Source organism: Chelonoidis abingdonii, chromosome 12 (genome assembly GCF_003597395.2).
Source record: "Chelonoidis abingdonii isolate Lonesome George chromosome 12, CheloAbing_2.0, whole genome shotgun sequence".
In the NCBI taxonomy this organism is placed as follows: domain Eukaryota; kingdom Metazoa; phylum Chordata; order Testudines; family Testudinidae; genus Chelonoidis; species Chelonoidis abingdonii.
Genome location: NC_133780.1, coordinates 7,860,040 through 7,882,228, shown reverse-complemented (window position 1 = coordinate 7,882,228; position 22,189 = coordinate 7,860,040). Strand labels below are relative to the sequence as shown.

Sequence of the window (22,189 nt, the reverse complement as noted above, 5' to 3'; positions counted from 1 at the left end):
CAGAGAGAATCAGGTTTCTCCTCCACCCCTCCCTCAGCAGTTCCCTTGAAATTGACAAGCTTTGTTAAACATCTAAACATAGACGATTTTCATCTTTCCCGCCCTGTCTCTTCTCCCACATCCCTGGTGATGCTGCGGAGACTCTCAATCCCCTTTAGAGCGCCACCCACTACGGAAAAAATCAAACAGGTTCTTAAAAAAGACAAGCTATTTATGTTATAAAGCACAAGAAAAAGACATAATAATTGGTCCTCTGTCATCAAGCCGCGTGACAATTATACAGCTGTTCTTTTTCTGTCGCGTTTCAACTTTCCTCTTTTTTCTTCTTCATCAATATCTTCTTTCAAATCCTCAATATGTTCAATCCAGCTCCGTAATAGGACAGGCATGTAAAAGGAAAAAAAATGACTCCAAACAGCCTTACTCCAAAAGAAATACCAATTAAAACATTCCTAATGCAAAACTACACACTATGTATAATGAGAGTAAATAAATTCAAAACCAATATAAGCTATTTTCATTCTACCGGTTGTATCCTTACACCTTGGAAACAGAGATTAGAAAACCCTTGAGAGTAGAGAGATCGACTCTCAAGCGAGAGAGCCACTAGAGACAGACAAAAGACCACACCCCAAAACTTCCTCCCTTGAGTTTGAAAAATTCTTGTTTACCCGTGAATTGGTCTCTGGTCAGGAGTTTGATTTCCTTTCGCTGTTAACCCTTTTAAGGTATGTCCTACAACATACAATCCCAATTGCTGAACAACTTAACGTCCAAAATGTTGATGTGTGCCTAGCATAAATTCCTATTAAGCTTATTACCAGCTTAGATCTAGATATAGCGCTGCCCACCAGACAGCAGAGGTTACAGTGACACTGCCCACTGGTGGTCTCCCCAAAACCTTCCCTGGGAGACCCCAAGACTCAGATGCACTGGTCTCACACCAAAGGAAATAACCCCACTTCCCTGTCGGCTGCTCTTTAACCATCTGCCACCAGTTTCTTCCCACCCTGGTAGCTTACTAGAGATTTCCCTGCTTCAATTCTCCTAACACACACCAGAGAGATTAGAGTGTTCTCTCCCCTTAGCCAGAGGCTCAGTGCAGATTTCACACTAGTCATGTCCTTGGAACCAAAGAGATATTCCCCACCTTCCCTTCGTTCCATAGCCTTAACCACTGAGAAAAACTCAAACAGGTTTTAAAAAGAAAACTTTATATAAAAAAGAAAGAAAAAGACATAAAAATGTTCTCTGTATCAAGGTTAACAATATACAGGGTCAATTACTTAAAAGAAAAATGAATAAACAGCCTTATTCAAAAAGAAATACAATTTAAAACATTCCAGCAAACTACAGACATGTAAATACAAAAAAAAACAAAACATAAAAGCCTATATTGTTTTTCTACCTGTACTTACAAATTGGAAACAGAAGATTAGAGAAGCCTGGAGATAGAAATCACTCTCATAGCCGAGAGCAACAGAACACAAAGACACACGCCCAGAAGTTCCCTCCCTTGAGGTTTGAAAAATCTTGTTTCCTGATTGGTCCTCTGGTCAGGTGTTTGGTTCCCTTTGTTAACCCTTTACAGGTAAAATAGACATTAACCCTTAACTATCTGTTTATGACAAGGTAAAAGAAACATTAGCCCTTAGCTATCTGTTTATGACAGTGAGGCAGAGACAGTCTCTCTCGTTCCCACACAGGACACTGCGGTAGATGGGGAGGAGATTGTGATGGGTTCCTTCTAGGGTGCCATCTGGAACTGGGGTACCACTGAGCCCGCCTGACCCACCAGCCTGGGCTTCCTATACACTGGACTGCTGTGACCAGCCTGCCAAGCCCTCTCTGAGGCTTCAGTCTTGCACTTTACCAGCACACATACAGGTAGGGACACACCCAGCTGGAATTCATACAGACTCTGCATGGGAAGGCACAGCTGAGGCTTCTCCTACTTCCTAAGGCACCCCCCTCCCCCACACCGGAGCGTAAACCCAATGTATACTGTCTTGAAATTCAAATGTAAGCTTATGAAATTTGCCCCCTCCTTCAATGACGAGAGGAATATACACACCTTTCTGCCCCAAGTTATGACTCTCACACATACTGTTTTAGATAAAGCAAACCAAGTTTATTAACTACAAAAGACAGATTTTAAGGGATTATAAAAATAGCAAACAGATGAAAACAGATCATCAGCAAATAAACAATGTGCAATCTAAACTTTAGACTAAAGAGAATAGATATGAGTAAAAACTTCTCACCCTAAATAATGGTTTAAGCAGGTTTCAGAGATTCTTAAGGGGCCTGCTGCCCTTGCTTGCAGCTTAAAAACCCCAGGTATTCCTTTCACAGGCTAGAAACTCCTCTAGCCTGGCTTCAGCACTTCCCCCCAGTTCAGTCCTTTTTCCTCAGATGTTTCCCAGAGTCTCCTTTGGGTGGGGAGTCAGTGAAGAACCATGATGATGTCTCTCCTCTGGCTTAAATAGCTTTTTGTGACGGGAACCCTTTGTCTCCAAGCTTGGTTCCCACGCCCTTCAGTGGAAAAACACTGGTTTTCCAAGATGGAGTCCAGTACCAGGTAATCTAGTCACATGACCCTGCAGTATCCCAACAGCCATGACTCCAGGCTGTTTGTAGGGTCTTCAGGAAGGCTTCTTGGTGGGAGATTAGCTTCTTTTAAAATCAATTGTTCTCCCCAATGGCCCTTCCCACCCAGCCATTTAGACTGATAATCAGAGTTGTCAATTAATTGCAGTTAACTCCAAAAAATTAATCATGATTAAAAAAATTAATCACAATTAATTGCAGTTTTAATTGCACTGTTAAACAATAGAATACCAAGTGAAATGCATTAAATATTTTTGATGTTTTTCTACATTTTCATATATATTCTATCCTGTGTTATAATTTAAATCAAAGTGTATATTATTTTTATTTCAACTATTTGCAGTGCAAAAATGTTAAACAAAAGAAATAGTATTTTTCAATTCACCTCAACAAGTACTGAAGTGCATTCTCTTTATTGTGAAAGTGCAGCTTACAAATGCAGACTTTTTTTGTTACATAACTGCAAGAAAAAACAAAAACAATGTAAACTTTAGAGCCTACAAGTCCACTCAGTCCTACTTGTTCAGCCAATCATTAAGACAAACAAGTACGTTTACATTTACAGGAGATAATGCTGCTGGCTTCTTAATTAAAATGTCACTTGAAAATGAAAACAGCAGTTCACATGGCACTTTTGTAGCCAGCTATGCAAGGTATTTAAGTGCCAGATATGCTAAACATTCATATGCCCCTTCATGCTTCAGCCACCATTCCAAAGGACATGCTTCTATGCTGATGATGCTCATTAAAAAAAAAAGTATGTTAATTACATTTTTATTGAACTCCTTGGGGCAGAATAGTATGTCTCCTGCTGTTTTATCTGCCTTTTGCCATATATTTCATGTTAGAGCAGTCTCGGATGATGACCCAGCACATGTTGTTTGTTTTAAGAACACTTTCACTGTAGATTTCATAAAATGCAAAGAAGGTACCAATGTGAGATTTCTAAAGATAGCTACAGCACTCGACCCAAGGTTTAACAATCTGAAGTACCTTCCAAAATCTGATGAGGTGTGGAGCATGCTTTCAGAAGACGTGAAAGAGCAACACTCCAACGTGGAGACTACAGAACCTGAACCGACAAAAGAGAAAATCAGCCTTCTGCTGGTGGTATCTGACTTAGATAATGAAAATGAACATGCACTGGTCCACACTGCTTTGGATCGTTATCGAGCAGAACCCGTCATCAGCATGGATGCATGTCTTCTGTAATGGTGGTTGAAGCATGAAGGGACATAAGAATCTTCAGCACATCTGGCACATAAATATCTTGTGACGGTGGCTACACCAGTGCCAAAAGAGAACACCTATTCTCACTTTCAGGTGACATTGTAAACAAGAAGCAGGCAGCATTATCTCCCACAAATGTAAACAAATTTGTTCATCTGAGTGATTGGTTGAACAAGAAGCAGGACTGAGTGGACTTGCAGGGTCTAAAATTTTACAGTTTTATTTTTTAATGCAGTTTTTTTCTACATAATACTACATTTGTAAGTTCAACTTTCATGATAAAGAGACTGCACTACAGTATTTGTATTAGGTGAACTGAAAAACATTTTCTTTTGCTTTTTTTTTTTACAGTACAAATACTTGTAATAAAAATAACTATGAAGTGAGCATTGTACACTTTGTATTCTGTGTTGTAATTGAAATCAATATATTTGAAAATGTAGAAAACATCCAAAAATACTTAAATAAATGGTATTCTATAACTGTTGAACAGTTCGATTAATTACGTGATTAATTTTGTTAATCTTGCGAATCTCTGCAATTAATTTGTTTAATCGCATGATTAATCGTGATTAATTTTTAAATTGCTTGACAGCCCTATTGACAATCTTTTGACTAGTGGGTGTTCCCCAAGTATAAACACATTTCTAATACAGATATGTAGCCAATATTCCTAACTTGAGATACAAAAATGATAGATGCATACAAATAGGATAATCATGTTCAGTAAATCATAACCTTTTCAATGATTTGTCACATGACCTATCTTGTATAAAATATATCATACTTATGCTATAATCATAATAGAATCTCTGTGAGGAATATGGGATGCAGTGTCACAGTGAGCAGCTGGACACTCAGGTTCCCCATCTCTCTCTGGCCTCAATGCTGGGTGTCAGCTTAGTTTCAAGGCTGCCCAGGTCTGTTGATATCCCCGGCCCCCTTCTTGCCTGCTCCCAACCTCAGCATCTCAGCAATAGGGAGATGCTGCCCTTCCTATCATTTTTTGGGGTGTCGTTCATGGTCCTTTAGATTTCAGGGGCAGCTTCACACGACACTCAGAAGCCAATTCAAGTTTCTCTCTGGCACTGGTGTAGCGAGTTCACAGTTCTCAGCCTCTGCCATCTAGTTCTGAGGAGCAAACCCAGCAGTTTCCCAGCTCTGTTCCCCTCACATCTTCTCCCCCTCCAAATGGTATCTCACATCACTTCAGGGATTAGGCAGTAACTTCATTCCCTGTTTCAGTCTTGGGCTCGCACGCTGTGAATGTATCTCACACCATCAGTGTTTGTGCTGAGATATATTGATCATTGTCACTGTTCAAATGATACAAAAAAATCTCATGACAAAGGATTAGATAAAGATAAAAATAAAATCTAAAAAAAGACTGTTCTGGCAAACGATCATTTGTCTTGTGAAGGTCTCAATGAAACTGACCTATATCCTATCAAACTAAATCAATATCAAAGTATGACACCAAATGGCCTTCACAAAGAGAGAAAAACTCACAGTCCAGGGTGAGCTATAAAACACTTTCATGTTCATAAAGCGAAATCTCAGAGAATCATCAAACTGAAGACTCAAAATCAGGAAAATAAATTTACCTATTTTCTTCTGAAGTGGCTAAACTGGCTTCACTTCTCACCTCAATATTTGGTTGTATTTGTTGCAAAAGTTTTAGCATCAATACAATTAAAGAAAGAGAGAGACAGACAAATCTTCCCCTCTACAAATGATCTGGATTAGCCTAGAAAAAGCCGGGAAGCAATTTTACCAACGATGGAAACAGGGCTACAAGATCTGAAAGGTCAAACTGTGCTTTAGGTTCAATGGGATTTCCCCACCCACTCCTAGGTCTGTGACACTTCCCTCTCCAGCCCTCTGATCATAGACATCAAATTTGTGATTCCTAAGCACGGAGAGCCAGGGACATGGTGGTAAAGTGACACCTTAGGAGGTGGAGGGGTAGAATGGGGACAGGATAAAACTCTCTATTGCTTGGACAGAGGCTGCTGTGTTGAGAGCGGAGCATGATGGTGATGGGGGAAGGAGGGAATCCCTGAGACTCACCCCATTGCCCTGAGATAGCACAGAAGCTAAAACATCACATTTTACTGACCCTGCTCCTACCACTGACACATTCAGAGGCTGATGCTGCGGAAGCAGAGGTGGGATCTCCAGGCCTCCCACAAAAGGCCCTGTGGAAATCAGCCCCTCTCAGTGGTGCTGTCTGAATGCAGAGGGGGCAGGGAGAAGGCGGCCGAGTGAGGAGAGGCAGCATATCTCTATCCCTGTGCTCTCCCTCCCCTCTTATCTCCTGATCCTCAAACACTCGATAGCCCCAGCACCCAGCTCCCCCTGCTCCCCAGCTCCACCACCCTCAACCATACTGACCAGCTGAAGCTTGGCTGCTGCTGGATCCTCGCCCCAGCAATGGGTAACTGGATCCTTGGGAGCCAAACACCCCTGATTTGTGTGGGAACGAGAAAATGGGTTGGTCACCATTGCTAGCCCCAATGAGGGCACTCACAGAATTTCCTTGCTGCAGGGAGGAGTCTCTGATGTCCAACATGGTGTTAGCTTCACTTGGAGCATTTTTCCCCCTGAAAACATCTCAGAGGTTTCTTCCCTGTGCGGATTTGCGGATACCTGATACTCTGGGAGCACCAAATGAAGCTTCCCCCACATTCAAGGTTTCTCTGTTGTGCGGGTCACTCATGTGTGTCTGCAGTCAGGCTATTTCTAGGGTCTCTCACCCTTGTGGATTCTCTGATGTTTGCTGAGCTCTGAGCTCTTACTGAACCTTTCCCCCCAGTCAAGGCATTTATAAGGTGTCTCTCTCATGTGGATTCTCCGGTGTTTAGTAAGGTATGAGCGCTGACTGAAAGTTTTCCCACAGTCCAAGCATTTGTAGGGTCTTTCTCCTGTGTGGATTCTCTGATGTGTAATAAGCTTTGAGCTCTCACTAAAATCTTTCCCACACTTAAGGCATCTATAAGGTCTCTCTCCCGTGTGGGTTCTCTGATGTGTAATAAGCACTGAGCTCCGAATAAAACTTTTCCCACATTCATAGCATTGAAAAGGTCTCTCTCCTGTGTGCAGTCTCTGGTGTAGAATAAGTTGTGACTTCTCAATGAAGCTTTTCCCACAGTCTAAACATTTATGGGGTCTCTCTCCTGTGTGGATTCTCTGATGAGTGGTAAATTTTGTTCTGTCAACAAAACTTTTCCCACAGTCAAGGCATTTATAGGGTTTGTCACCTGTGTGGATTTTCTGATGCTTAATAAGGTGGGAGCGACTACTGAAATCATTCCCACACTCAAGGCATTTATAAGGTCTCTCTCCTGTGTGCAGTCTCTGGTGTATAATAAGTTGTGACTTCTGAATGAAGCTTTTCCCACATTCAAGGCATGTATAAGGTCTTTCTCCTGTGTGGATTCTTTCATGTTTAGTAAGGGATGAACTTTCGATAAAATCTTTCCCACACTCAAGGCATTTATAAGGTCTCTCTCCTGTGTGCAGTCTCTGGTGTTTAATAAGATAAGGCTTCCTATTGAAGCTTTTCCCACAGTCTAAACATTTATAGGGCTTTTCTCCTGTGTGGGTTCTATGATGTGACATAAGGTGTGATGTCTCATTAAAGCTTTTCCCGCACTCCAAGCATTTATAGGGTCTCTCACCTGTGTGCAGTCTCCGGTGTGTAATGAAGTGTGACTTCTCACTGAAGCTTTTCCCACAGTCCAAGCATTCATAGGACTTCTCTCCTGTGTGTGTTCTCCAATGTTTAATAAGGTTTGCACTGAAACGGAATCTTTTCCCACACTCAAGGCATTTGTAGGGTTTCTCTTCATTGTGACTTGTCTGCTGGACTGTGGTTTCTCCGGGATCCTTCCATCCTTTGCCAGAAAGAATGGATTCATACAGTTTTTTCCCAGGATAGTTTCCCAGCTGCATCTCCGATCTGTGTCAATCTCCCCAGGCATTTCCCTGTTCCAAGCACTGGGAAAAATTCCCTTCAGTTCTGCTCAAAAACCTCTCCTGCGGTTCCACTTGCTCAGGACCTTCCTGCTGCTGAGTCTCCTCTATGTTCTCACTCACTGTCCTATCACCTGCTGGGAGAGACAGAAGCCAGACAGGAGTCACTGCCTGTGCCGGGGAGAAAGGACAGAAAGGAGAATAGCAAAGAGGGAAAACACAACACAGTGACTGTTGGGGAGATGGAGACACTGGATTCTGCTGCCACATCCCACCCCAACACTCCCAGGGAAGCAAAGTCAGGGAAGAAATTCCCACAGCTAACAGGGTGGGTGGGAAGCCATGACTGATATTTGCCTTGATGCTATGACACCTGCTGACTGCAGCCCTGGCCTGGGTGAGATGGGGCACCCAGTTGAGGGCTTTCGCCCAAAGTAAGTTTTTGGGAGTCCAAACTTTTTCCTTCACTTGCCAGATGTTTCTGTCTCAGTTTCCCTCATTCCTCGCCTGTGCAGGTGCCTCTTGGGCTCTCCCTTTTCTCAGCAGCCTGGAGATCTGGGACCCACAGTTCTTCTCTTTGCTCCAGCTGGGTAATCAGGTCAGGTTTGGGAATAGGGAATACTGCTCAGGGAATGAAATCAGGCAAAGTCAGGACGTATGGAGCATTGGTGGAGTATCTGTCACAAGGAACATTCCCTGACTCTACATGGGACTGTGGTAACTCAGATCCTATGGGAGCAGCAGATATCCGAGGGTGTGGAGGTGTTGGTATACCCTCACTAGGAGGTCTCAGGGTAGCTGCGCTCTGTATTGCTGACACACACACAGCTCGGGTGTTAAACTCCTGCCTATTTCCAAGCCTGCAGAACCTACAGCCCTCCCCACGAATGGAGCAAGGTGAACGATGTGTGAAGGAGAAACAACACAGGCAGGACAATCCTCTGCTTCTGATCCCCTGAAAGCTGGAGAGATGAGGATGAATTAGCCTGTCCATTAGGTTCCTGACTCTCCTGTTCCCTTGAAGGTGTATGAAGATGCAAGTCCCTCCCTCACTGCAGCTGTGGACAATGTGAACCTCCCACAAATCCAACTACCAGATTCAGAGGTGCAGATCCCACAGCATCTAATATTGAAGGCACAGGAATCCCTTACCCAGCAAGGTCACCGTCTCATAGTTCTCCTGCATGAAGTCCCTGTAGAGGGCTCTCTGATCGGGTTTCAGCAGAGCCCCCTGCCCCTGGGTGAAATATACAGCCACCTCCTCGAAGGTCACCGGCATCTGAAACAACAAGAGTCCCCCACACAGCACCTGCTGCGTGAGCCACAATCCCACTAGTCACGGGGAAGGAGGCCCAGAAAAGCAGAATCCCACCCACACCCTGCTCAGAGCAGCGAGGAAGCTTCAGGGAACCGGGAGAAGGTGAGAGCTCCTTGTCATCCCCAGCAGATGGAGCAGGGCAGGGTCTTCTTATTTACAACACACCTGCCAGCAGAGGTGAAGGGCAGAGCTCTGAGCAAGGAACAGGAACAGGAATCCTGACAGCTTCCCTGCGTATTTCACAGCAGCCTCTGGCCAGTGGGTTCAAGCTCCAGCACTGGGAGTCTGGTCAGTTTTCCCAGCCCTGCCCAAGGGGATGTTTCCTATTTCAGAAATGGGGGGAATGGGATGGGCCTGTGCAGAAAAATCAGGCCCAGGCTGAACGTGTCTCAGCAGGTTTATCACACCCTGTCCCCTCTCTGGCTCACCCTGTCTGTTTCCTGCTCCTACCCCCCTACAACAACCTCCCTGAAAAATCCCCTACCTGAGCTGGCTCCATCACAGTCATTTCCCTTCCTTGTGTCCTTGAAGCTGGGATGATCTAGAACAAAACATGGATGTGATTCCTCAGCCTGTCCGGGTGAGAGGGGTGATGGGGGAGGTTTCAGAAGGGGCTTCAGCCCATTTCACACCGCGATTCCTCCCAGGCTTTCTCCCTGCAGACAGACGGTCTGGACTCTGACGCATTGCGAGAAACTCTCAGTCACTTTATTACAACACAGACCTGGTCCCTCCCACCAGGGCTGAACCCACAGGGGCACTTTTAAACCCTCCCAGAGGCAAAGTCCTCTAGCCAATGATTTTAATTTTTTGGTCATTTATTGTGTGATGTTATGATTAATTCATGTTACATCATATATAATCATTTTGTTAAATAGAGTTAAATTGTAGGATTATAAAAGTATAAGATTGATTAGTAGTAGAAGGGATAGGTTTGCATTAGGTATCTAAGTAAGTAGGTTTGAAATGCAAGGCCTACAGGCTGAAGCTTCAGAGGGGTAGCCGTGTTAGTTTGGATCTGTAAAAGCAGCAAAGAATCCTGTGGCACCTTATAGACTAAAAGACGTTTTGGAGCATGAGCTTTTGTGGGTGAATACCCACTTCGTCAGATGCATGTATCTGACAAAGTGGGTATTCACCCACGAAAGCTCATGCTCCAAAACGTCTGTTAGTCTATAAGGTGGCACAGGATTCTTTGCTGCTTTTAGGCTGAAGCTTGTAAGATTTTAGCTTAGCCATATTAGGCATTGGTGCTAAGAAATGCTGACCCAAGCACATCACTGAAGAATGACCCGATGCCACAAGATTACAGGCAAAGATGTACCAGTGGGTAATCTTGTGAAAAATTAGCCAGAAGATTAATTTTTAAATCACAAAAATGTTGTAATGGCACAACTTTTTCCAATATGTGTCTTAACCACAGGATATAAATTGTGTGTTAATACTAATGAGAATAAATAGAACCTATCCGACCAATAGAAATTGGGGTTCCTCGTGCTTCTGGGGGACACCAGACCAATAAGAACAAAGAGGGTTGACACTTTCATGAACATGCACAGAATGTAGGTATAGTCGGAATCACTATATAAAAAGAGGGTGCCCAGATTAGGAAAATTGAGTTCTCTTTAGTGTGACGGGGTGTGCATCCCCTACAGTAGCCAAGACAGGGTTAAACCCACATTATGGACAGCAAAAGTTCCGCCCACTAAGCCAGACTGGGCATGCTCCAGATGCTGTAGCAGTCTAGAGAGAGGAAGCCAAGCTCATTCCAGGTTGGAGGCTGGAGGGGAAGAATGTGTGCTGGATGCTCCTGCTGCGGACTAGCTACAGCCACCGCCTGCAGAGATCGGAGGGCCCAAGAACCGGCTTAGACCCCTGTGACCGATGGAGTTCCAGGAAGCTACATGTGCTGGAGACCCAGAAGCCTGATGGTCTCTGGTGAGGCAGTCAACGGCAGGAAGCGACCCAGGGAGGGTGATGGAAGGGTATCTCCCATCCGGGTAAGCTCAGCATGTTTTGGTAGCATTCTCTGCTGAGACAGTGGCTCTGGGTCCCCCCTGCCTGGGCTGCCAGCAGATGCACCGCCAGCCTTTTTGGTGCCCTAGGTGGCGGAAGGTCCCGCCCCTGAAATACCGCCCACAACCGGGGCGGCCGAAGATCCGGCCGCCGCGGTCGCCACCCCCCAAATGTTAGTGCCCTAGGCAACCGCCTAGGTCGCCTAATGGGTTGGGACGGCCCTGGCTGCCAGCCCCCCTTGCTGGTAGGTACTGGCCACTAGGCCCCCAATGACCTGCACTGAAGGGCCATGCTATTAACTCTGGCCACTAGGCCATGCTTCCCTGGGCACTGGGGCTATCACCTTTGCTTTGGTCCTTGGGCTAGCAGGGTTGGACAACCAAGTAAATTTACTGGTGGTGTCCATGCACCCACTTCCCACCCCCTTTTGGGATGGGGTGTCCATAAACCGTGACATATGGGAAAACTCCAGCAGGAACCATCCCTCCACTCATGATCAATCCACGAGAGACCCACAGACCATAACACTATCTAGGAGGATGGGAGTATAACTATGTTTGTAACTCGTGCATAGGTCTGTATGGAATTTCTATATGCCTGGGTACTCGTAACTTTAATAAAGCTTGTAAACCAGACTACACTTGCACTTGTGAATGTCTGTGTGGTCACTGCCCCTGGTCTTTGTGTGTTCCTAGGGACGGTAAATCTGAAGCAAGTACCGGAGGTGACTTTTACTCCATTAAGCGTGAAACTGTAGCCACTAGAGCCAAACCCACGGTGGTGTAATCCCACATTACTAAATTCACTTTAAATAAAAGGCTACAATCTCTAAGACAAATTCTAGAAAAAAGCAGAATCAAAGGAGCCACTGTGGGGGATTCCCCATGACATTGTCCCCGAGAGCAGCGCATCCCCCCAGCAGCGCGGGGATTCAGCCGGGGCAGAAACTGACTTTTCCTCTGTCAGCTCCTCCCCTTGTTCCCAGGAGAGTCAGTCAGCCCAGGGGGATGCAGGGAATGGATCCAGGCAGGGCTGGGAGCTGGGAACCTCCCTCCCCACTTCTTGCTCCTGCTGCCTCTTTTAGTCTCACCCCTCCCCTTCCTGTCTCCTTCCCTCCCCCTCTGCCTGGGAGAACTGGTGCCTGTCCCCTTCCCATGAGCGTTTGCTCTCCAGTGTGAGCCTGGCGGTGTCACTTGGGGCAGCAGCTCTGGGACCCGCTGGCACGGGGGAGCCCCTCCCCCTCCAGTACAAACTCACCAGCAGGTCCCTGAAAAGAGTCCTTTGTGGAAAGTCACTTGCCTGCCCAGCCCCAACCCTTCCCCCCCGCCTCACCTGGAAACTCTGGCTCAGGAGCTGATTGGCAGAGCCTGGGGCTGCCCCAGGGGGCTAGTTCCAGGACTGTCAAAAGTCCCCACCTTGGCTGGGCACAGAGGGGGGTAATGAAGGTCTGTCCCTGGTATAGACCCTGCTGGGGGACCAGCAGTTGCTCAGTCTGGGCCCCAGATCACACTGCAGGAGGAAGCATCAACTGACCCAGGGAGCTCAATTAACTCCCAAGCGCTAATATCATGAGCAGACAGAGAGACACACCAGCCTCCTCTGCCTTAGCGATAACCAGCCCCCCAACCCCACATGAGGACAGTGCAGTGGCTGCAGATTTCATTTGCTCACTTGGACTCACACCAGAACAGAACCAGAGAACCAGCTTGAACCGATATGCTTAACTAAACTGGAACCAGACTTAAACCATCATTTTTCCTCTTAGTGAATCTGAATTGAACTCAGGGGAAAATGGCTACCAGTTAAAATAAAGTTTCAGCAATTTTTCAGCACAATATTTGATCAAACAAAAGCTACTCTGATCTCATTTTCATTATAAAACAAGACACCAAAAGAACCCCCAGGCATGTGATCGCTACCAGAACGGCCTGTCCCAGTAGGAGAAGAGAAGGGGGCAGCCCACAGGAGCAGGGAGGGAGGGGAGAGAAGTGGGGGCTCCCTGTCCCAGAAGTTAACACTAACTCTTCAAGGCCAAGGAACCAGGCTGTTCAATTCTTCTTCCCCTTAGACAGGCCTCCTCTCATCCACCCCCACCCCTTGGGACAGTTTCTCCCCCCATTGCCCCACCTGAGGCAGGCCCCATGCCCCAAATTCAGTTCCCCACTGAAGCAAGCCACAGGGCTCACTCCCAACCCCCTCCTCCCTTCTGGGGACCACCTGGTAACTGAAACGGAACCGAACACACCGACTGCCACTGAACCCGAAGCAAACCCCAATTCCGCTCCTTGCGGCTCGCAGTGACTCTGGTTGGACACCAAATTCTGTGCAGAAATCAGACCAGCCCCTGTTCAGTTCTGTCACCCCAGGAGTCAGACCCCTCCACCCCCGCCCAAATAAGGAGATTGTCTTTAAACACAAATATGAAATTTGGAGCTGGGTGTGTGCGGGGGGGAGGAGGAGGACATTTGCCTTGTAAATTCTGAGCCCTTTGGGGGAAGTCTCCTGCCCACCCCCTACCCCTAGTGTGACCACTTTTCAAAAGACAAAAGTGGGACACATACAGGACCCCTGCCCTGCTTCCCCAAGGCCACACCCCCTGCTCCGCCTCTTCCCCCTCAGGCCCTGCCTTCTGGCCAGGTGAGAAGCTGGGCCATAACACCACCTGCAAAGGGAGCCCCGACCCTCCACCTGCCCTAAGCAGGGGTACTCAAGAGCATCCCCTGGCCCATGTGCCCACCCTCAGGGTAGGTGGAGGGTCTGGGGCTCCCCACTGCAGCCTGGACTCCCTGGGTGGCTCTTATTATGGCCAGGATCTCCAGTGGGGAAGGCCTCAGAGGGAGGAGAGAAGGAGCAGGGGTGGGGGTTCATGGCCAAGGGTGGTAAAGGCTCACCTCAGCCCCGCCTAAAGGCAACAGGCTGGCGCTGCCCCTGAGCCTCAAGCAGGTGCAGAGCCCTGGAACAGGGAATCCGGGACAAATGGTGTCCCAGAGTCCCTCGGCCCAGGACCGGGACTTGAACTCTGCATTTCAGGACTGTCCTGCACAATTTGGGATGGATAGTCACCCTGCCCACCCCCCACTGCTGATTTGGCCATTTCTAGGGGAACAAGTCATAGAATCATAGAAGATTAGGATTGGAAGAGACCTCAGGAGGTCATCTAGTCCAACTCCCTGCTCAAAGCAGGACCAAAAATCAACTAAACCATCCCAGCCAGGGCTTTGTAAAACCTGACCTTAAAAACCTCTAAGGATGGAGACTGCACCACCTCCCTAGGGAACCCATTCCAGTGCTTCACCACCCTCCTCGTGAAATAGTGTTTCCTAATATCCAACTTAGACCTCCCCCACTGCTACTTGAGACCATTGCTCCTCGTTCTGTTATCTGCCACCACTGAGAACAGCCAAGCTTCATCTTCTTTGGAATGCCCTTCAGGTAGCTGAAGGCTGCTATCAAATCCCCCCTCACTCTTCTCTTCTGCAGACTAAACAAACCCAGTTCCCTTAGCTTCTCCTCGTAAGTCACGTGCCCTAGCCCCCTGATCATTTGCGTTGCCCTCCGCTGAACTCTCCAATTTGTTCACATGTTTTCTGTAGTGGGGACCCCAAAACTGGATGCAATACTCCAGATGTGGCCTCACCAATGCCGAATAGAAGGGAATAATCACTTTGCTCAATCTTATTGCAATGCTCCTACTAATGCAGCCCAATATGCCATTGGCCTTTTTGACAACAATGACACACTGCCATCTCATATCCAGCTTCTCATCCACTGTAATCCCCAGGTCCTTTTCTGCAGAACTGCAGCGTAGCCAGTTGGTCCCCGTTCTGTAGCAGTGCTTGGGACTCCTCTGTCCTAAGTGCAGGACTCTGCACTTGTCCTTGTTGAACCTCATCAGATTTCTTTTGGTCTAATCCTCCAATTTGTCTAGGTCACTCTACCCTCCAGTGTATCTACCTCTCCTCACAGCTTAGTGTCATCTGCAAACTTGCTGAGGGCGCAATTCATCCCATCATCCAGATCACTGATAAAAATGTTGAACAAAACCATCCCCAGGATGGACAGGTAGGGCACTCTGCTTGATACCGGCTGCCAACTAGACATGGAGCCATTGATCACTACCCATTGAGCCCAATGATCTAGCCAGCTTTCTATCCACCTCATAGTCCATTCATCCAGCCCATACTTTTTAACTTGCTGCCAAGAATACTGTGGGAGACCGTATCAAAAGCTTTGCTAAAGTCAAGATATATCACTTCCAGCTTTTTCTGCTGCCTTGTGGGCAGGGCAGCCCCCTCAGCCTCCCTTACCCCATGGGGCGGTGGAGCTGCCTTGTATCTCTCCTCCCTTCTGTCTTATCCCTGCCCCAGGGCTCTCCCTTCCCCACCAGTCTCCTTTTGTGCTCAGTCTCCCCCCAGCCTCCCCTCATCCTCCCTTCCCTGCAGTGACCCCCCCTCACATCTTCCCTCCAGTCCAGCCTCCTGGTTTCACTCTGGGGGCCAGCTCGGGGAGCAGACCAAGGGGGGCCCTCTTCCCTCTGGTACCACATTCACCCAGCAAGTCTCCTGAAAAGGGGTCCTTTGTGCAGAGGCACTGTTCCTCGCGCCGCCACTTCCCCGGGTCTCTCCAATCCCTGCGGCTCCGCCAGGGCTGGTGATGGGCAGAGCCGAGGGCCGCCAGGGGCTGGTCTATTCCCAGAGAAAGTTGTCCATCTTGTCCCATCCCTATCTTCCTCCCCCTCTGGAGGACACGAAGGGGTTAATGAGGGTTCTCCTTGGCAGACCCTGCTGTGGCAACAGCAGCTGCTCATCTGGCACTAGCATCAAAATGCAGGAGGCAACTCAACCTATATCATGCGGAGGCTCCTTAGATCCACACGCATATTCTAACATCTCAGTTACCATTCATGACAGAGCACAGGCTGTTAACAAAATATAGACTCATGATTGTCATGGACTTGTACTTCCCAGACTAATTCTTGGATGCGTCGGCGTGTTGGGGTTCGGGAACCAGGTGCTGGCAGTTAGGGCGCGGGAGGGGGGGGGGCCTGCAGGAGCTCAGGGGAGGGGGGTTAGGGGTGCTTGGGTCTGCTCGGGTGGGAGCCGACCAAGGCCCTGCCGGTAGTTCGGGGCGTGGCTGGCTGGCACTCGCAGGTCCCAACCTGGTTTCTTCCCCGAGCGGTGACACTCTCCCTTCCTAGCTTCTAGCGTGCCGGACCTCCTCTGACAAACTGTTGCCTTAATCATGAGCAAAAAAGACACCAGCCTCTTGCCTTAGCAGTAACAGCCCATCCATATGAGGACGAGTGCAGTGGCAAGCAGATTTCATTTGCCCACCTGGACCCACCCAAAAAGAACCAGAAACCAGCTTGAGCCAACATGCTTCATGTGAAGGAACCAGCTTAAACATCATTTTCTTCTCTCATGAACCTGATCAACTTGGAAAAAAAACGTACTATTAGAAAATGAGAGTTTCCAGAATTTTTTTGGCTCAATATCTGAACAAAATAAATAAGCCTACTTGATCTACTCATTATTTAACAAGACACAAGAAGAACCCCCAGGCATGTGATCGCTACCGGAAACGGCCTGTCCGACAGTAGTAGAAGCAGAAGGGGGCAGCCACAGGAGAGGGAGGAGGGGAGAGAAGTGGGCGCTCCCTGTCCAGCAAGTTAAATTACCTTCAAGGCAAGCAAAACTAGGTGCTCAATTCTTCTTCCCCTTAGACAGGCCTCCTCTCAGCATCCCCACCAGTTAGGGTACTTCTGCCCGCCATTGCCCTACCTGAAGCAGGCCCTGCCCCAAATACGTTCCCACTGAGCAAGCCACATGGGCTCACTCCACCCAACCCCCACTTCTGGGGACCGCCCAGTAACTGAACGGAACCCAAACACACTTACTGCCACTGAACCTGCACCCAAACCCAATACCACTCCTTGCAGCTCGCAGTGACTCTGGTTGGACACCAAATCCTTGCGCAGAAATCAGACCAGCCCGTTCAGTGCTGTTAGCCAGGATCAGACCCCCCACCCCAAAATAAGGAATTGTCTTTAAACATAAATATGAAATTGGAAGCTGGGTGTGTTGGTGGGAGGGACTCTTCTCTGCTGTGCAGGGGGGGGGAGGCTGATGCTCAGGTGTCCGCTCCCATGTATCAATTTAACTAAGCTAGGGCAGGCGGTGCAAGGAATTTTACATCTAGGCAAAACTTCACCGGCGCACACACCCCGGAGATCGCTTATTATAAATTTCAGAAATGAATACAGTGCGTCAATCTTACACGGGGTTCGGTTTCTAAGGTCAGTGGTAAGAGGAAAATTGTGTATAGTGAAAATTACCATAAAGTACAGTATACACTAGAACAGGGGTCCTCAACCTACAGCACACACGCCAAAGGTGGCACGCGAGCTCATTTTTTTTTTTTTTTTAATGCCACGCTGCGAGTCTCGGGCACCGTGAGCCTGCCGCAGACTGGGGTTCCGTTCACTCAGCTGCAGCAGTGTCCAGCCAGCGACTCGCTCAGCTGCTGCCATTCACCCGGCCAGCAGGAGGCTGAGGGGCCAGTGGACGAGACGCTGGCTGGCAAGGGCCGCAGACGGAACCCCAGACCAGAGCAGGCTGAGCCGGTTGCGCGCTGGGACCTCAGCCCCACCAGCTCCGCTGACTCTCCCTGCTGCCTGAGCGAACGGACACCCAGGCTGCGGACGGAACCCTGGTGAATGGAACCAGACCTTTCCCCAGGCTGCAGGAGGCTGAGCGGAGCTGGCTGGGACCCAGCAGGCTGAGCGGGCTGGTGCTGAGTGAACAGAAACCCAGGTCATCAGCAGGCTCAGGCCAGCTGGGACCTGCAGCTGCTATTAAAAAAATCAGCTTTGCGTGCCACCTTTGCCATGTGTGCCGTAGGTTGAGGACTCTGTTCTAGTGTATACTCTGTGTATTGTATTTTATGGTAATTTCACTACACACACATTTTCCTCTTATGCGGTGACTTAGACTAACCCCCGTAAGAGTGACTCCACTGTAGTGTAAAAAAAAAATTGGGGCACTGCTTTTGGCACCCCAAATCTTGGCCTCTTGAGGCTGCCTAGTTTGCCTAGTGGTTCCTGCCCTGAACTGGGGTGAATGGGGAATTGTGCGTGCTGCTGCCTCTCTGGGTCCACTGTTTCTGTCTGAACAAGCCTTCAGGCGCCTGACCGACCCTGAGTGCTTCTAAGAGACAGTGCTAGGATCAGCATCGGGAGCTGCTGTTCTCCTGCCCTCTCCTTACGCAGCCAGGCAGGAACTGAATGTGACCTGGCACAGGGAGCCCAAACCATTCCTCCCCTCACAAGCCCCTAGGGGTGCATGGGGCAGAGAAGCAGCAGTCAGTGGGGAAGCAAGTAGCAATGCCAGCTGCTCCATCCCTGCAGCCAGCTCAGTTTCCCCACGTGGTGTCGGAGGGGATGCAGAACTTAGGGCACAGGAAAGGGGTAGGAGTTGAAGTGAAGGGGGCACAATGTAGGTTAGTGTGGCAGGAAGGGGCAGGGGTTAGGGACAAAGGGGCACAGTGCAGGTTCAGGGGTGGAGGGAGGGCGGGAGGCATTGGGGGTGACAATGCTCCATGCCACGGGCCAGGGGCACCAAATGCAGTTCGCACGGGTGCCATTTTCGCTAAGGCCGGCCTAGCTTGGGCCCGGGGAGGGGGGGGGGAAGGAGTCTCTGGGTAGGCAAGTGGGTGCACCTCCCCATTCCAACTGTGCAGCTCCTGGCTTCTCCTGGAGCCTGTCTGAGCCTGGCAGGGAAATGGTGGGGAGAGTGAACAAGGGGGGGGGGGGTGAAGCGAGCGGGGCCGGGCCTCACCGAAAGGTGCGGGCAGGGGCAGGCAAGCTGGGAAACCCATGCCAGAGCATCCCCCGCCCCACCTGCCGGCCCCGCAGCCGCAGGTGACGAGTCTGGGGTTCTCCACTGCAGACTGGGAGGCTCTTATGACAGGATCTCGCCTCTCGCTGGCCGGGAGGGGGAGGGCTTTGGTGGAGCGCACCGAGGGTGGGCCTCGTGCAGAAGGGGGCTAAGGCCCCCCTCGCCCCACCCCTGGGGAACAGGCGGGCGCTACCCTCAGCTCGGGCATGCGCAGAGCCCTGGCACCGGGAATCTGGAGTCGTTTGCCCGAGTCTGCCACTCGGACACACGGTCACCCTGCCCATCCCCCGGGTTTGACCATTCCAGGAACAAATCCCCGGGCTGCTGGGCAGGGCAGCCCCCTCCCCCGCCCTTACCCATGGGGCGGGATGCCTTGTATATCTCCCCCCCCTCCTTGTCCCTGCCCGCACAGTCTCCTCCCAGCCTCCTCCCACATCCCTTTCCTTCGCAGTGAACCCCCCACATCTTCCCTGGCCCCATAATCCCCTCCGCCCCGATCACCCTGCACCGCCCCAGCCTCCTCAATCAACCACGCCCCCACATCCGCCCCTTTTCCTCCTCAGCCCCTCCCGCCCCGTATATTGTCCACCCCCAGCACGCCCGGGCTGGCTCCCCCGCCCGCACCCACGGGGCTGGCGGCAGCTTTCCCGGCCCCGGACGGAATCGCAGCCAGCTGCGCTGGGAGCAGCCTGGGCCAAACCCCCCCTGCAGCCGGGGGGGGGCGGGTCTCTTCACCTTCCCTCCGAGCGGGCGCCCCCGGGGCAGGGCGGCCGGGCTGGGGGCTCTGCCCTGGCCTGGGAGAGGCTCCTGGGAGCAGCGGGAAGGGCCCTGCTGGAGATTCCCTCTCCGGCGCAGCCAGGGGCTCCGGCTCCCACGAGCGCGACGGGGCTCGGGATCTCGCTGGGAGCCTGAGTCACGCAGCGGCTGCGACCTCACTTCCTGCTGCCTGGGCAGGAGCCCCCGCTGCCACCAGAGCCCCCCGCCGGCTGCCCCTGGGTCCTAGCGATCAATCCAGCGTGCTGGAGCCGCCTGCCCCAGCGCTATGTAGGTGCCCTGCCTAGAAGCCTCAGGATGAATGTGGGGGCAGAAAGGAAACGTGCAGATCCCGGGGATGGGAGACAAGGGGGGTTTCTAGGAAGACTCCGGTTGTTCCAGAGAATCCAGGGGTTGTTCCAGAGAATCCGGAGCCCAGCTCTCGCTGCCCCAGAGCCGCCTCCCGGCTGCCCCTGGGTCCTAGCGATCAACTCATCGCTCTGCAGCTCCTGCCCCAGACCCTGCCTCCTATGACACTAAGAGCCCTTCAGTGTTGAAGGGAAAAGGTGCATTGTTCTGTGAGGGCAACGCTGATCAGGCCTGACAAACGCACTGCGCCTCAGGCACTGCTTTCATAGTGTTCATCCACCACGGCTCACGGACCATCTTTAATAAAGGCTCATGTCACACTGGTCCTCAGCATCACTGGGCAGATGATCTTTAATGAACTACATTTCTATACCCGAAACTGTTTTAAATTCTGAATCTAGGCAGGGTTGACAAACAGGGGTTTTTTGCTAGACCAAGGGATATCTAGTCATCTCTCTCCCACAGTTCACATGCAGATGAAGCATTGTAAGCGAATACAATTGAAGTCCTGTTTGCTTATAGCAGTGCTTCTCAACCAGGGGTACACGCATCACAGACACAAGGCAGCCTTCTGCAAATCACTCCTGCAAGCTCAGCACAAAGAAACAAGTGGACCTTCTGCAACCCACCTTTCCCCAACAACTCCCTTCAGCCACTCCCAAAATCAAAACCACTCATCAGGGGCCACCTGCCCTGTGTCTGCTTAGACACACTCTGACCTGACTGCTGTGACTAGCTAGCCTCCTCAGGAATAGAGAAGCGTTCCAGGCTTCATGCAACTGCGAACACCAAGTCGTCCTCTGCTTCTGGGTCCCCCTCCTGCACCACATCCCCGTCCATGATTTTCTCCTGGCTCAGTCCACTCTTGACTATCCCCTGAGCTGCCAAAATATCCACGGAGGTCTCTGCAGTGGTTGGGTCTCCGCCGAGAATCGTGTCCAGCTCTTTGTAAAACCAGCAGCTCGTGGATGCAGCACGGTGCACTGGAGCGGCAGTTTGCCTCCCGCACCTTGTGGTAGGAGTTCCACAGTTCCTTCACTTTGACCCTGCACTGCACTGTGTCCCCATCATGGCCCCTTTCCGTCATGACGCGTCATATCTGTCCAAATGTATCATTATTCCTACTGCTGGAATATAACAGAGACTGGACAGTCTCCTCTCCCCACATGCTGATGAGGTCCAGCAGCTCGGCATTGTTCCAAGCAGGGGAGAACCTGGTGCGGGCAGCAGCCATGCTCACCTGGATGGATGCGCTGAGACCACTGCACGCATCACCAAACAGGAAGGGGATTTTCAAAATTCCCAAGGAATTTAAAGGGTAGGGCTAATCCAGGGCTGGTGCAACCATTTAGGCGGACTAGGCGGTTGCCTAGGGCGCTGAGATTTGGGGGCGCCAAAAAGTGCCCCTCAATTTTTTTTTAAATGGTTGAGCAGCCGCTGCTGCTAGGACAGAGAGTGAGTCTGAGCTGCCGGTGGGAGCTGGCAGCCCAGGGTGTCCCCTAAGTCAGGGCGCCACCGCAGCAGCCGGCAGCCCAGGAGCCCCCTGGGTCAGGGCGCCGCCAATGGCGCTGACAGCCAAGGGTCCCTGGCCCAGGAAACCCCGGGCTGCCAGCTGCCACGGAGGCGCTCTGACCCTGGGTCAGGGAGCCGCCACGGCAGCCAGCAGCCCAGGGTGTCCCTGGTCAGGGCCGCAGAGGAGGGGGCGGCAGGCAGCTCCCGTGGAGCTGCCGCAATGGTGCTGTGGCGGCCGCTGGTCCGTGGCTCGGATGGAGCTGCCGTAGTCAGCCTGTGGAAGTCGGCTGCTCGCGCGGCTGCTGGTGGACCGCCCGCAGGCACACGCGGACCCTCCACAGGCACCACTGCGGCAGCTCACCGGACAGCGGACCAGCGCGCGGGCGCAAATTGCCGTCCGCCTAGGGCGCTCAAAACCTAGTGCGCGTTCTGGGCTGTCACCTGAGGGCAGAGCAGTAGAGTTCAACCAATTACCAGACAGGTGAGAACAGGCATCGTGGGACACCTCCCG

At 50.5% G+C, this 22,189-nt stretch overlaps 2 protein-coding genes and 1 pseudogene across 2 annotated transcripts in view; 1 reads left to right on the top strand and 2 right to left on the bottom strand.

Annotated features, from left to right (window-relative positions):
- LOC116827228 (uncharacterized) overlaps positions 1-9,789 on the bottom strand; it is a 423,640-nt gene extending 413,851 nt beyond the window's left edge. Inside the window, exon 1 of the mRNA XM_075071641.1 lies at positions 9,618-9,789. Within this exon, the coding sequence (XP_074927742.1) occupies positions 9,618-9,641 (24 nt within the window). The 5' untranslated portion in view covers positions 9,642-9,789. The remainder of the gene's footprint in view (positions 1-9,617) is intronic.
- LOC142047641 (zinc finger protein 547-like) overlaps positions 1-22,189 on the top strand; it is a 206,375-nt gene that overhangs the window by 85,013 nt on the left and 99,173 nt on the right. The window lies entirely within an intron of this gene.
- LOC142047637 (uncharacterized) lies at positions 2,110-9,758 on the bottom strand (annotated as a pseudogene).